General features: G+C 46.4%; 1 protein-coding gene across 4 annotated transcripts in view; it reads left to right on the forward strand.

The window, feature by feature from the left end:
* LOC128770650 (pleckstrin homology domain-containing family A member 7-like) overlaps window positions 1-13,437 on the forward strand; it is a 107,205-nt gene that overhangs the window by 63,045 nt on the left and 30,723 nt on the right. For all 4 annotated transcript variants that reach the window (XM_053885361.1, XM_053885363.1, XM_053885362.1 and 1 more), the window contains 2 exons: window positions 1,819-1,902; window positions 10,706-10,820. In XM_053885361.1, coding sequence (XP_053741336.1) covers window positions 1,819-1,902; window positions 10,706-10,820 — 199 coding nt within the window. The remainder of the gene's footprint in view (window positions 1-1,818; window positions 1,903-10,705; window positions 10,821-13,437) is intronic.

Below are 13,437 nucleotides of genomic sequence, written 5' to 3' on the forward strand. Positions count from 1 at the left end.
CTCAGAGTGGTCATGACTGAGATCGCTGCACCGATTCATCTCTTCAGCTCATATTTAATTTCATGGGATCGTAACACATTTGACACGCCTGCATTGTTTGTGGCAGGATCCTGTGAGAGGATGATGATGTCACAGTGATGGATGGTATTCACTCTGCCAACTGACAATCCCTCGTAAGCTTCATTACTTTTATATTTGAGGAATCTGAAGCCCAGTGCGAGGTTGGCATCGGGGACTCCTGCTAAAATACATTCGGAATTACGAGGTATTTATGTAACAATGGTGTTAATTAATCCTCTTAACTTAATCCTCCACTAATGTGATGTAAGACGCCGGTAAGTGCTCTCTGCTGATAGGAATTGTTTTGAGAGCCGGCCCATTCAACAATTTACACGACAAATAAAAGACCCCAAATAAAGGTCTTTGGTGATGAAAACCGTTTCAATACAAACTGCTAGATATTTGTTAAATGAGCCAAAAATGTATGGAAGTATTAGCAAGTACATTGATATCTGACTCCTCTACTGCTCCGCTCTGAGTCATCCTTGGTGACTGAGCTTCTCTCTCGAAGAGAGAGTCTACGCTGGTTCTCTGGGTCACAACAGAGCTAGTGACCTCAGAGGGGAGGAGAAACCCACCGGTCAGAGGAGAGCTTTGTCTCCTGGCTTAGCTCTTTCTTAACCTCAGGGTCCTTCAGACTTAAGCTCCATCCATCTCCATCCTTCCGTCACTCATGAACAAGATCTCATCTCTAACCTCAGCAGGAGCTCTCACCCATGTGTCGGACTTAGAGGTGGGCTATTAAAAAGCCATCACTTCACAAGTTAAAGTTTAAAAATGTAAAGTTCTTTGACCTTGAAACACCTGTGCCGAGCCAAAATTTGAAGATCAATGTCAAGCCTCTTGATATTCAGTACCTTCTGCAAGACTTGACTCAAGTCCAGAGTCCTTTAAATCACCGTCATTCCTTGGCGGACTCTCTCAGGTCCTGGAGTTCCAGATCAATAAACACTCATTACATCACCTGATCTGACCCACGTAGCTGTTGATCGGTGCCACACTGGAACTGCCATCTAGCGCCTTCATGATGAATGTGGCTGGTCTGTGTGAGGATCATCTCCTGGTCGTTACTCGTTGCTTCTTCTACACCTCTATCGACGGAGAAACGCTTCTATTTACACATTTCATGGCCTTTTCCTTCTCTTTGAACCGTGAGTGAATCCACCTGGCACCTTTCAGTCTTGTGCACGTCCTGCTCCGGTCTTCTGATGCCCCACCCTCACCCTTCAAATTTCCAGAAGGCATTCCTCAACTGTCACATTGGACTGCTTTGAAATTACGAGCAACAAATCACAGAGGAGTTGGGCTGAAATTAGCCTCGCTGCTAAGCATGTGTGTGAGATGTCAGAATGTTTTCATTTGCTTGGAATCATGCTGCTTTTTTACTAACTTGGAGGCAGATGGCTGAAGACCTGGAGCGGAAGCCGTACAGCTGCTGAACTGAGCTTCCTAATGTGGAGTGGATTTGTGCCATCGTCGGAATCTCTTGCTGCCTCATGTTGTTTACTGGTCGACAGGCTCTGAATGACAGACAGGCATTTAGTGCTGAGCCCACAGGACTGGCTGAGGTGGGGTGAGCGGGCGGGCGGTGGTCCTGCTGCCACCCTTTCACATTCTACACGCGGCTGGGAAAGTCAGGGACAAAGGTCCAGCGGTGGCAGGGGTCGGAGCAAACGGCTCTGCAGCAGCGGTGCCTTCAGTGTTCACGCCTGGAAGTCTAATTCAGTTTCCTCTGTCTCCTCCCTCTCTTCTCTCCAGCCACAACCAGAGGACCACCACATTTCGCCACCCGGTGACCGGGCGGATCTCTCCGGACAACTTGGACTACATCTTGCAAGACCAGTGAGTCCTTTTTGTTTTGAAGTGAACCTGCTGAAAAATTAAACATGTTTCACGTCAGAAAGTTTTACTGCTGATGTTGAGTAATTTAATAGAAACTCTGATGATCTGCAGCTCAATTTATCAACTACGCCTGTGTTGTATTATTCAGTGTTTCATGCATTCTTCATTGCACCTGTCCACCCTTGACTGGGATAGATAGGTAGGTAGGTAGACTCTGACTCTGAACATTTCATGACTAATGTCCCTTTCATTTTTGTCTCACTCTACTTGGTTTTACTAAGCTATTAGGCCTCTCCTTTTGGGGGTTTGGGCTGAGTTGGGTGCCCACTTTCCACAGCCAGCGATGCAGGCTCCTTATTGGCTGGTGGAGTGAAGAGGACTGGTCTTTTCCACCATTTTAAAATTGTGTTATAGCAAATGTTTGAATCACTTTTATGAGTGACTTCAAGTCAAAGAGCTATGGCCCTCTGTGAATCATCTCTTGATAGTTCTCCATTGTTTGTGTGGCTTCCATCACTGGAGATTGTTCCTGGGCCAAGATGGTTCTCGTTGAAATGGAAAACCAAAAATGATCAATGGAAATACTGAAAACACCTGACTGGGATTCGAACCCCTGACCTCCTGCTCCGAGAGAGGCAGGACGATAGAACTCCATACAGATGTTGGTTTGGAACTGAGCAGGCTGTTGGGACTTGGAAAGGACGAAGGTTCATGGTGGTCCTGGGGTTCCACACTCTGAACGTGATGGAGATGTAGCCCACTGGTGCCTATGTTGTTCAAATTAATAAAGGGGAGCTGGTTCAGAATACTGAGGAAACTTGGACAGACTGTTGTTGAGGGGGACCAGGATGCACGGCAGGGTGGAAACTTTGGGAAATCATGCACCACTTTGACGGCAATTAACTTCGAGGTGGGACCAGAACTACGCACGGCATGACTGCAGGAGTTGGAACTGGGGCAGCAGAAAGCACTCGAGGTGCAGCTCACCGAGCGTGAGACTCACACTTTACCCTCACTGCATGTTCACTCCAGTTGTGAAGATGTAGAAGGCGCAGAGACACACACTCCCGTTGCTCATGAGCACATAAAGAATGCACCCAGGTGAACTTGTGGACCGACGTCTCTGACAAGCTGACTGGAATTCGGATTGACATCTGAGTCTGAGGCGTCACGTCTGCTGACCTCTGATGGGAACAAATGAATTTGGAGTCAGATGTGAGACCAGACTGTTCCCTCTTAATAAGGACGAAGAAGAATGCACCTGCTGATGTTTCTAGTCGTCCCGACCGTCGACTGAGGGTCGGGTGCTGCGAGGATGTGAGCGAATCCGGGCCAAGGACGTGAGCGGGAAGACATTCAGCTTCACGAAGGTCTGGTCTGGACAAGTCATGTGTCGGTCGTGATTTTCGGTTAAAATGCCGACTTGTTATGTTCCCACAGCAGGTGGACTCATCAAGGGCGTTTTTGAGTGTTTGTCCGCAATGCATTACAGGAGGCTTTCTCCTTGTTTGGCTCATTACAGTCAACCAAATGTTCTCCATGGAGGGCTTTTTTTCTTGCAGACATATTAGCTGCTGGCCTCACACTGGAGAGCAGGGGCGGATGCTCATGAACATGAGGCGGGGGGAGACGAGCTGCTTCACTAAGGACAGGAAGTTGTAATTCTGCAGGACACAAAAGTTTTCAGAGGCAGGTTTGGTCCTCAAAGACCAACGAAGGTCAGACATCAGAGTGATGGAGGAGAGTGAAGGTGAGGTGGAGACAACTGTGATGTAAGAGCAGCAGCTTTACTTGGACAGTAGATGTCACTGCCATGATGTATGTTCAGTGACTCCGGAGTCGGAGAGGAAGACCCTGATGGTGAAAGGAGTTCAGAGTTTGGGAGGACCGGTGGTTTGTGGAGAGGAGAGACAGAGTTGGACCCAGAATGTTGGAGACGAAGGAGAGGAAGGCCACCACGAGGTTCAGGATGAAAGTTTGACATGACTAGATGGTGATGAAGGTAGGTTGTATTGGAGGACTAGCTGACAGGACAAGAGGAAGTGGTGTCAGTTTGGGAGACTTGATGTGGAACTATGTTTTCCACTGAACGTTTCTGCCACCTGGAAGTATGTGCTTGAAGATGCAATGTGATACTGAACCCACTCGGAGGCGATCCATGTGTTCAACTCTCCTCTTTCCTTTGAAAGCGAAACTTGGCATCTTCTTTCTCTCATGTTTATTCCTGCTGGGGAGGGTCACTGAGCCGTCCAGCTGAGGCGCCGCTAACCTTTAGATGGCCGCCCCGCTGTCAGCGCCACATGCTCGGCACCTCATGCGGTGGTGTGTATATATATCTATCAAGTTAGCTCCTCCAGCTCCAGCAGGCCGATCTCTGTATTTGATGTGAAGGCTGACGGAGGCGTGAGGTCACAAGCTCCGGCGCAGTCTGCTGCATTCGAGTGGTGGGATAGAAGTCAGCGCCCCTCAAGTGAGAGTTTATCGAGGATTAGAGTGCCTCAAGTGTTGGGACTTCACAGCCTCCAGAAGATTTCTTATCAGCCAGAGATGAAATGGCGTTCTCTGCTGGCCTCTGTCTGGGATTTGGTATCTGACTGGATCTGAAATGTTTCTAATGACGGATGAAGACTCAAGTTTTCATCCTGAAGAGACAAAAGGTTTGAAATACTCTCCTTGTGTGCACTCTGGGTATGTGGAATGACTGTTGTGCAGTGATGAGTACTGTTATCTTCTGTGGTAAAGATGAATTCAGATCTACTGAACCTGAGGACACATTTCCAGGTCTGAGAATGATGAAGCTAAAAACAAAACGCCCATCTGCAGCTAAAGAACATCAAAGGAACGTATACTGTCCTGCTAGTCTTGTTCATATGATGCCGCTCAGTACTGATGTGCGTCGTGTATCGATCATTAGTAGTGCAACGTCTTTACTGAGGGTCATAAAGTAGCACTACACAGGTACTGCTCTATGAACCCCATTGTATTTATGTTCTCTTCATCACTGTCCTAGCAACCATCCACTGATGTTCAAATTGTGTTCAATGCTTTGAGGCACATCATGTATCGTGACTAGGGGTGTGACTAAGACACATCAAAGGACACATACTTTTCACACAACTTTTTGAGCAATCGAAATTGAAATATAAAGTTTCAACACTACACAGGTCTTTACATTTTACATTCAAATTCAATTTATTTAAATTCTGCTATATTTACAACACCACAAACAGCCATGTGGTTGTGACCCACGTGGTTTAATGTAGCGTCGTGTACTGAGGGTGTTTCTTATCCAAGCTCATGCTGAGATGTACCTCGTGTTGAGTGAGCCTATGTGCAGCGTGCAGGGGCGCAGCTTGGGTCGACTGTTTCCGTAACAGCAGTGTGAAATTGAAAGAGGAACGACATGTTCAGATGGAATGTTGTAATTGGGATGGTTATGGTCTTGTACCGGAGGTCTGCTGATGGAGCTTCGGCATACTCCGAAGTCTTTCCTCTGCAGCTCCAAATGGCACCGTAATATGTCTATTAGTTTAACAACAAATAGACAGCTGTCTCTCTCAACTGTGATGTTTTGTGTAATAACCATTGTTCTGAAATCGTAATCATTCCAGATCAGAGTCAGTGTTTTATGCTCTCCTGTGACTAGTGCTGGTCTTTCTCTTTTTGTTTCTGTGTTGCTGAAGTTGGATGTGGTTCTCTTCTAAGAGCAGAGACGTACTTTACAGTCATGCGAGTTAGCTGCTGCTAGAAAATAAATCCAATAAATCAGGTCGTAGAAACATGCTTTTGAACTGGCAACCGTCACACTGGAATAGTGAAGGTGTTAAGGGCCCACATCTGCAGATCGGCTTCATCACAATCGACAGCTCCTCGTCGATTCACCCGGCCGGATCTTCACTGAGCTGCATGTGGGCTTATCGAGCTATTGACTTTCTTATCTGCAGCAGGTTCGTCCAATCTAAGATTCAAAAGTCCGATCTGAGGCAATAACTGTGCAAAGTCAGAGGCAGTTCTGATGTTCTATTCTTCGTTCACTTCAGTGAAGCGTTGGTCCGACACTCGCCCTGAGCTCAGACACCTTTTCTAAAGCGCCTTTGTTTTCCTTATCATATTGTTGAGAATCTCCTCCGGTCGCACCGCACATTAGCACTGCAGCACAACAAGGAGTGGAGTGAAGTGTGACGGTGTTCTTTCATGTCCAATTGCTCCTCTTTCTTTCTTCTCTTTCTCTCAAGCCTCCCTAATTCAATTTAGGTCGCTTCTCTCTAAATTGAGCCCACTCGACTTGAATACTGAGATTCCCCTCAAAGCCGAAATACAAAGAGAATTCCGAGGATTTCGCTATCTGTGATGCCGGAGAGGTATCACAAGTAGGAGTTGAGAAAATATATTGTCTGAACTTAAGTGTCCTTTGAAACAAGAAACAATTGGTGAGTTAAACTGAGCATCATTGGCTCTGACTCTCATCGAGACGTGTATTAGGACTGGCTTAATTAACCTGGAACAACTACTGTGTGAAGGAATCTGCCTTCTTAATGACTTCAGAAGTTCAGAAGAGTCTTCACTTCATGAAGTTAGGAATAAGAAACGCTGTTGAATTTAGCGACTGATTTACAGGCAAAGCCAACATTGAGGTGCCAGTATGTTCTACATTATGGGAGCTGGGAATGTGTTTTCAACATGTGTTGAAATATCTCTAGCAACAAGTCACGGCCAATGAGAACCCAGACTTTTGGAGGAGAAGCTAGCTGTTGCTAGCATCACGGAGTTGCGAGTTCCACTGAAGGACTTGATGGGCTGAGACCAAGTCTTTTCTTGCTTTAGTGCAGGGGTGGCCAACCAGTCAGAGGCTAAGAGCCACATTGTTTTACTTTGTTGCTGGCTTTAATGTCTTGCTATATGGCTACAGTTCTGCCTCTCTAATCTGCCATGTTGACTTGAGACCCTCCCACAACAGACTGACCTGTCACGCTGGAGACTAGCGACTACAAGTAGCGCTTTCGGGAGGACATACTGTAAGAGTCTTATTGAGGCCAGGGGCCACAGTTAGTGGGCCGTGCATGGCCCTCGGGTCAGAATTCGGACATACCTGGACAGAATTGTGTTGTCCAAACATTTGTGCGAGTTTTCCGTCCGCAGAACTGAGTGGGTCGGAGTTACTCAGACTGTAGACCAGGTTTAACCCGCTCAAGAAAAAAGATACTTTTGTGGTGAATGACCCAAGTCAGCTTGCATGTATTGTATCCATCAGAGTAGTACGCACTATAATGCTATTGTTACTGTCGTACTGACTCAAATGATCTCTTGTGAGCAGCTGTGACAGATTGTTTTTGGTTTCCTCTCAACACTTCCCTTTCTAGTCTCTCTGGACTCTCATGAGAAATGTTACCACATGTGCCGCCTCCTTGTTGGCCGTCTCGTGTAAACAGATGGGCTGCTCGCTATCCAGCGCCACTCAGAGCCTCCTGGCGCCTCAGGAGACAGTGTGCCGGCAGAGGACACCCTGGATAGCTCACCAGCCCATCACAGACAACCACTCACACACACACACACACACTAGTTATTCTGAGTTGTCATTCACTGCCTTGTGTTTCTCTCCTTGCGGAGCTCTGAGGGAACGGAGGGTCGCGACAACACACAGAGTGTCAAGCTCCAGAATCTATAGCCGTGTTTAAAGATGGGAAAAATAACAACTTCACTGCCGCACGTCTTCTGTGTTTGAACATGAGAGATGAACGTCTCACTTTAAAAGCTGCCTTCAGTCTAAGCACCAGACAACGACGATGGCATGACAACAGTGTAGAAGACATCTGAAGAGAAGTGTTTATTCTAAATCGCCTGCTGAATAAACTGGCTTGTGGAAGAGTAAAGAACACTGAAAAGACTTATTAAATAAGTCACAGCGGTGATTTCCTCACTCACACTCTGGTCTCGCGATTATTTATCCCCCATGCTGCAGCTGCTGAACGCCAAACTGCAGCAGTTGGACACCATATAATGATGTTGGCCATGATTGGATTTATTATTATCTTGTCATCAGAGCGCAGCCGATAAAAAATGAAAGGCTTTCTTCTGTCATGTAACAGCAGACTCAGGAGTCAGAGCAGGCCTTTATACTTCCAGTTTTATGTCTCGCCTTCTGCTCAGTTTTTCCCTTCATGACACGAGGACGGCTTCAGTCTGGAGACGGTTGCTGCGAAAACAACCGCCTTTGTTGACATATTTACGCACAAACATGTCAACAAAGATTCAGGTTTTATTCCGTCGACGTGTTGACACACGGCATCCTAAAGCGTAGTGGATAATGAGACCGGCGGTGTTCTCTTTTGAGGCTCATCAGACAGATTTACGCTTGTAGTTTGTGGGCTGCAGACGTGTCCGCGCCGAGCGTCCGTCTGTCTGTCCGTCTGGCTGCGGCAGCTACAGACCCATCAGCCGCACAGCGAGGATGTCGGGCGGTTTGAGGATTTGTGTCTCCGGTGCATTGTTGGCGGGTGATTTGTTGTGACATCTGCACCGCCCACACACACACACACACACACACCATCCTTATCTGATATCAGCTGCCAGGTTATGGGACGAACAGCTCCATCAAAGGATCGTACCCATCTCTCATTCCTGGCTGCAGAGAGACGTTCCCCAGCCAGAGTGACATCCTGCCTGTGCAAAGCCTTCAACTGTCCGTTCATCCATGTATCTCTCACTGATCTGCAATAATTGAAACACAATTATTTGCTTTTATTTTGTTGACGTATAATGGAACTGCTGTATTGTGTGATTTTTTTTCCAACCCATTTCCTTATTTGGGTCAATTCTTGTGGTCCAGATCCCTGGTCCAGACTACGGACCTCCCACCATGCTGAGGTCAGTGGGTCTAGTCTGAGTCTTTCACGGACGGCGGAGCTCCTCATTCTACCTTCTATAGAAGTTGTTTGTGTGATGAACTGTCGGATAATGGTCGGCTGAGCAGGAGCGGTTCAACTCAACACAAGTGGAAATGATTTTGACTTTCCGACATATGTGGAATATGTAGCATACGTTTCCTCTTTCCATGATGATTTCTTTGTGTTGAACTTTTATTGTATTTGAAAGTGTTGGAGAGTGCGAATAGAATTGCAGTTTGCAGTGGCAGCTTTTTTGCCTCCACAAATATAATGCTGTTTAATCAAAAACAGCTTGTGGTTTATTTACGTTTTTTTTGGGGGGGGGGACAAAAGATGAGAATGTCGACACAAAAATGGAAAAGTTTGTCTCAATGAAAGGAAATTCTGGAGTTCTCAATGCTTCTTATCGATGAGGAGTTCTGAGATAAACTTCAAAACCTTGGAGGGGAAATCACTGATGCATTATTGAGTGTTTCTGCTGTCAACCTGCTTTAATGGATGCAGAAGTCATCCCATGGTCGTCGTGACAACCCCAAAACAAGGCTCCAAAAGTGGCTAAGGATGAAGGAGAACATCAAGTCTTGTCTGGATTTTCGTTTTTTCTGTGAAGCAGGAGAGGGTGGTCTGTTATGAGGCCAGGTCCGTGGGGGGCCGCGCTGTAAATCAGTGGACAGGTAGCACCTGGTGAGAGCTAAGCTGAGCCAGTGGAATCAGAACCATCAGCTGAAAGAGTGACAGACCAGACACCGGATCTGAGCCTGCTGTCGCCTAGATTATTTATGTCATGTACAGTTTTGTCGTCAGCTCAAGTGTTGTGTGGGCGATGTGCGGTTCGACCCATTTTTAAGGTGGTGCTGAGGAGTGAAGCTCATGTTGAAGTAGTCCAAAAAGTCGCCTGCAGCCATGACTCGCTTTAGTGTTGTACTCAGGTCCAGTCTCAAGACCCGACTGCATTTGGTCTTGGACTCGGACTTGTTGGGCTCTGGAATTTTCAGGTCTTCTCTGGAAGACCAGCTGAGGCAACAGCTTCTCTGAGTTTTTTGGAAGCATGAAATTCCCGAGTTTCATTTCAACCGTATATATTTCTGTTTTGAAAAATTGTCACCCATTTGCCTAGTTTGAGGCCCCCGATACAAACGCTCCCATTTGGCACCATGTAAAGGAGCGTACAAGTACTCGTACTTGTCGCCGACTGCCACAAACTGTCTTGAGACAACTATGGTGGAGTGTTTATACATGTCATTGCCATGTCACGCCTGGTTCATGTTTGCTACTCTCTGCCTCCACCTGGTGGTGATAGTGGCCAATAGGTTGCCAAACCAAGCTGCTGCTCAAATGCTGGTGTCCCTGCTGCTGAAGTATCGGATCTGACTCTGGTGGAGTCCCGCGCCATCGCGGTCAGCTAGCAAAGGAACTCCAGTGTGTTTGCGCCTCTCCTCTCTGGGAACCATTCCTCGTCTGCAAAATCACCTGAAATCTTTTAATCGCCGCTGACGCACTGGTGTTTGTTGACTCTTGTCTAGACTGGTTGCTTCCGGACAGAGGATCACGTTTTAATCTTTTATATTCCTTGACAACCTCGCGGCTTCTGTTTGCTCACCTCCTTGTGAGAACCTTCCCTCCACTGGTTTGGTCCTGTTGTGAAATAGAGAAGTGAAGCTCGGTATGTATGTTTTATAAAGGGATTCCAGTCTTTGCTTCTTCCTTCCATCCTTCCCTCACTCGTGAGCCAGACCCCAGGGTTCCTCCACTCCCCCACCTGGACAGAAACGCTCCTCTATTTTTGGGCCGAACACTGTGTTCCTCTATGAGCTTCTGTGTTGTTAACGCCTCCTGAGAGTGAGGGGTTAAAGTCACCGAAGACGGAGCTAAACATCAGGTTTGCCTCTGTGTAATTGTGCGTCTCTTTTTGTCTGCAGATTGCAGGGTGCGCGCATGATGTCCAGACCTGCCGTTGAGCAACTCTCCAGCACGACGGTCAGCGAAGCGTCCACTGCCATCACATCCTCTACTGTGGACACCTCCGCCTCAAAGGTCAGTGAAGGAAGGGCCAAACTGCAGTGCAACACAGCAGAGGTTTGACCTGTGACTGTGTTTGTGTTGTTGTGTCAATGTGACAGGACATTGCACGGTAGACGTGACAGAACTCTGACAAACCTCTCAGGTGTTCAAGGCGTCAGCTCTCATACGTTTGCTATTAGAGAGGCAGGTGACTTTATTCCTCTTTCTGTCGGAGTTAAACAGACTTAAAAAGCAGTCGGGCCACTGATGTTTCTCCCAAAACCAAGTTAAACTTCTCAGAGGTTCCTTTTTTTAATTGAATATTTTTTATTTCTATTTCCATACCTTTCCTCTGAGTCAAGTTCTTCTGTTCTCGTCTCTTTATCAGAAATATTGATGCAGTCTTGAGGTGATTTTATGTTTGATTGTTCTCTGGTTTTTTTGTTTTTTGTCTGACTGAAGTTAATATTACTCGCTGTGTATCTATACATTTTTTCTATCAGTTCAAGACTTGTATCAGCAGATTACACTGACAAATTAAATAATGCTTTTATTAAATAATAATTGTTTAACTTGTATATACAATTATTATTATTATGGTTTGTTATAATGTTATAATTTCTAAAAATAATATTTATAATCATATAATTATTTCAATTAAAAAGGACTTTTTTTCTTATAGGCTTTTTGTTTTTATTAAATGCTGATTTATTGCTGATGTTTTGTGTTCCCGTTTTATTTTTCTTCTTGTGTTACTGATTATATATTGGTGTGTGTGGATGGAGTGAAAGTGGGTGACAGATGAAGCTCCTGACACAGAAATGAATCAGCATTTGAAGATGAATGAAATTACGACAAAGCTTTTCACTCAGTTAATGTGATATACGACGGCGAGCGCACACGCTCACGCACACACTCAGCACCACTTGGGAATGAAACCTCAGCCGCAGCATCAACAGGTGCTGCAGGTTTGAGATTGAACGTGTGTCAGCGGGCGTGTTGCCCAAATGACAGAACATCCATCACATCATATTGTCAGCGTGTCCCCAGCCGGTCGGACCCGCCGCGCTGTGGCTCATCGCCCCGACCACCAGACGGCATCGAGATTGAGACGCCGCTCAGTTTTAGTTTTTTTCTTCCTCGATTTTGGGTGACCAAAAGTAGCACCGGGTTGGGAGGGGTATGGGTGGGTAGCTTACTTTCCTTCTTCTTCGAGACTATTTTAGTGTTAAAATTTTGCTTTATTAATTAAATTAATGGCAAATTTCTTCCTTAATTTTCCAGTACTTCGGCTCATTTTAATCTAAATTACACTCGAGGTGTCTATATCTCTTTGCCATGTCTGCCATATCTGCATTTTATTTGTTATATAATTGTAGTTTTATTTACTTTTTATTTGGTATTTTCCAACTTATGTACTATTGGTTCTAGATCTTCCGCCTCCCATCAGAAGCACACACTATTGTCACTGAGTCTCATCACTTTCGCTGGAACTGGACGAGCCAGCCGCAGCGAGTGAGCGCCACGATCACTATTTTCAAAGTCGAGCCAAGAAGCTACAGACAGCACAAAGTCCACACACACTGCTTCGCGTCATAATTCACAACGCTGCTCTGTAATTACCGCTTTGCCCTCTAATTATTCTCATTTGGTGTTGGATTTGAACCAACAACCTGTCAGAGTCGGGTTGTATTCCCCCGACTTTCCTACTTAGTTTAATGGGGCGGCTTTGCACTCCCTAATACTCTCAGCAGCTGGGTTGGTGCTGCTGCGCTGCGAAGACCTCTTGCTAAAAATAGACACACACACACACACACCACGGACTTGCGTTTCTATTCTTGTGGGGACCTCTCATTACCATCACCCTTTCCCCAGCCTCTCCCCTAAGTCAAACCATCCAAAACACATGGCTCACCTGAACCACCAGAACTCTGAATGACCCAGTTATTATGAAGTCTTCATCCTGGTATTGAGGCTTAATCTCATGGGGTCCATCCAAATGTCACCAGAAAGTCATACGGTCCTCACAAGGATAGTCTTTTGTCAAGAATTGTGTCCCACAAAGTAGGATAAACTCACGCGTACTGTAACCCACAGGGTACTAAACACACTCACGCACACCTGCTGTAGTGAAGTTTGTTTTCAGCCATTATCACACACACACACACACACACGCCGATCTTTAACGGTGAGGTGTGGCTGTGTGTCTCTGGGGATCTGAGCTGAGTTGTGTGGACGCGTGTTCACAGGCGTGTTCTGAAAGAAGCGCACACGCACAACCTCACTAATGGAGTCGATCTCACATGGCTGTGACAGATGATACAGACTCGTCCTACATGGCTATGTTTACTCACACGTGGTCACATGACTGAGGTGTGAGCATGTGACTCACGTGAAGGTTCAGGCTGGGCAACACACACGGTGGGCAGGAGTCAGTGTGGCCACATTTACTGGTCTGCAGCCATGTACACAAAACAAGGCGCCAGCGACCTCTGACCTTGGAGGACTGTGTTTCTAAAGTTTGTCCAGGGTGGTCGCAGGGTCAGGGGTCAAGGGGTCGCTCGCTCAGATGTTAACTCGTGCATCATACCTGCGAGTCCTGGACTGACCTGATGCTCCCTGACTCTCTGCCTCTGAGCACCAGTGGGCA

Source organism: Synchiropus splendidus, chromosome 14 (genome assembly GCF_027744825.2).
Source record: "Synchiropus splendidus isolate RoL2022-P1 chromosome 14, RoL_Sspl_1.0, whole genome shotgun sequence".
Taxonomy (NCBI): Eukaryota; Metazoa; Chordata; class Actinopteri; order Syngnathiformes; family Callionymidae; genus Synchiropus; species Synchiropus splendidus.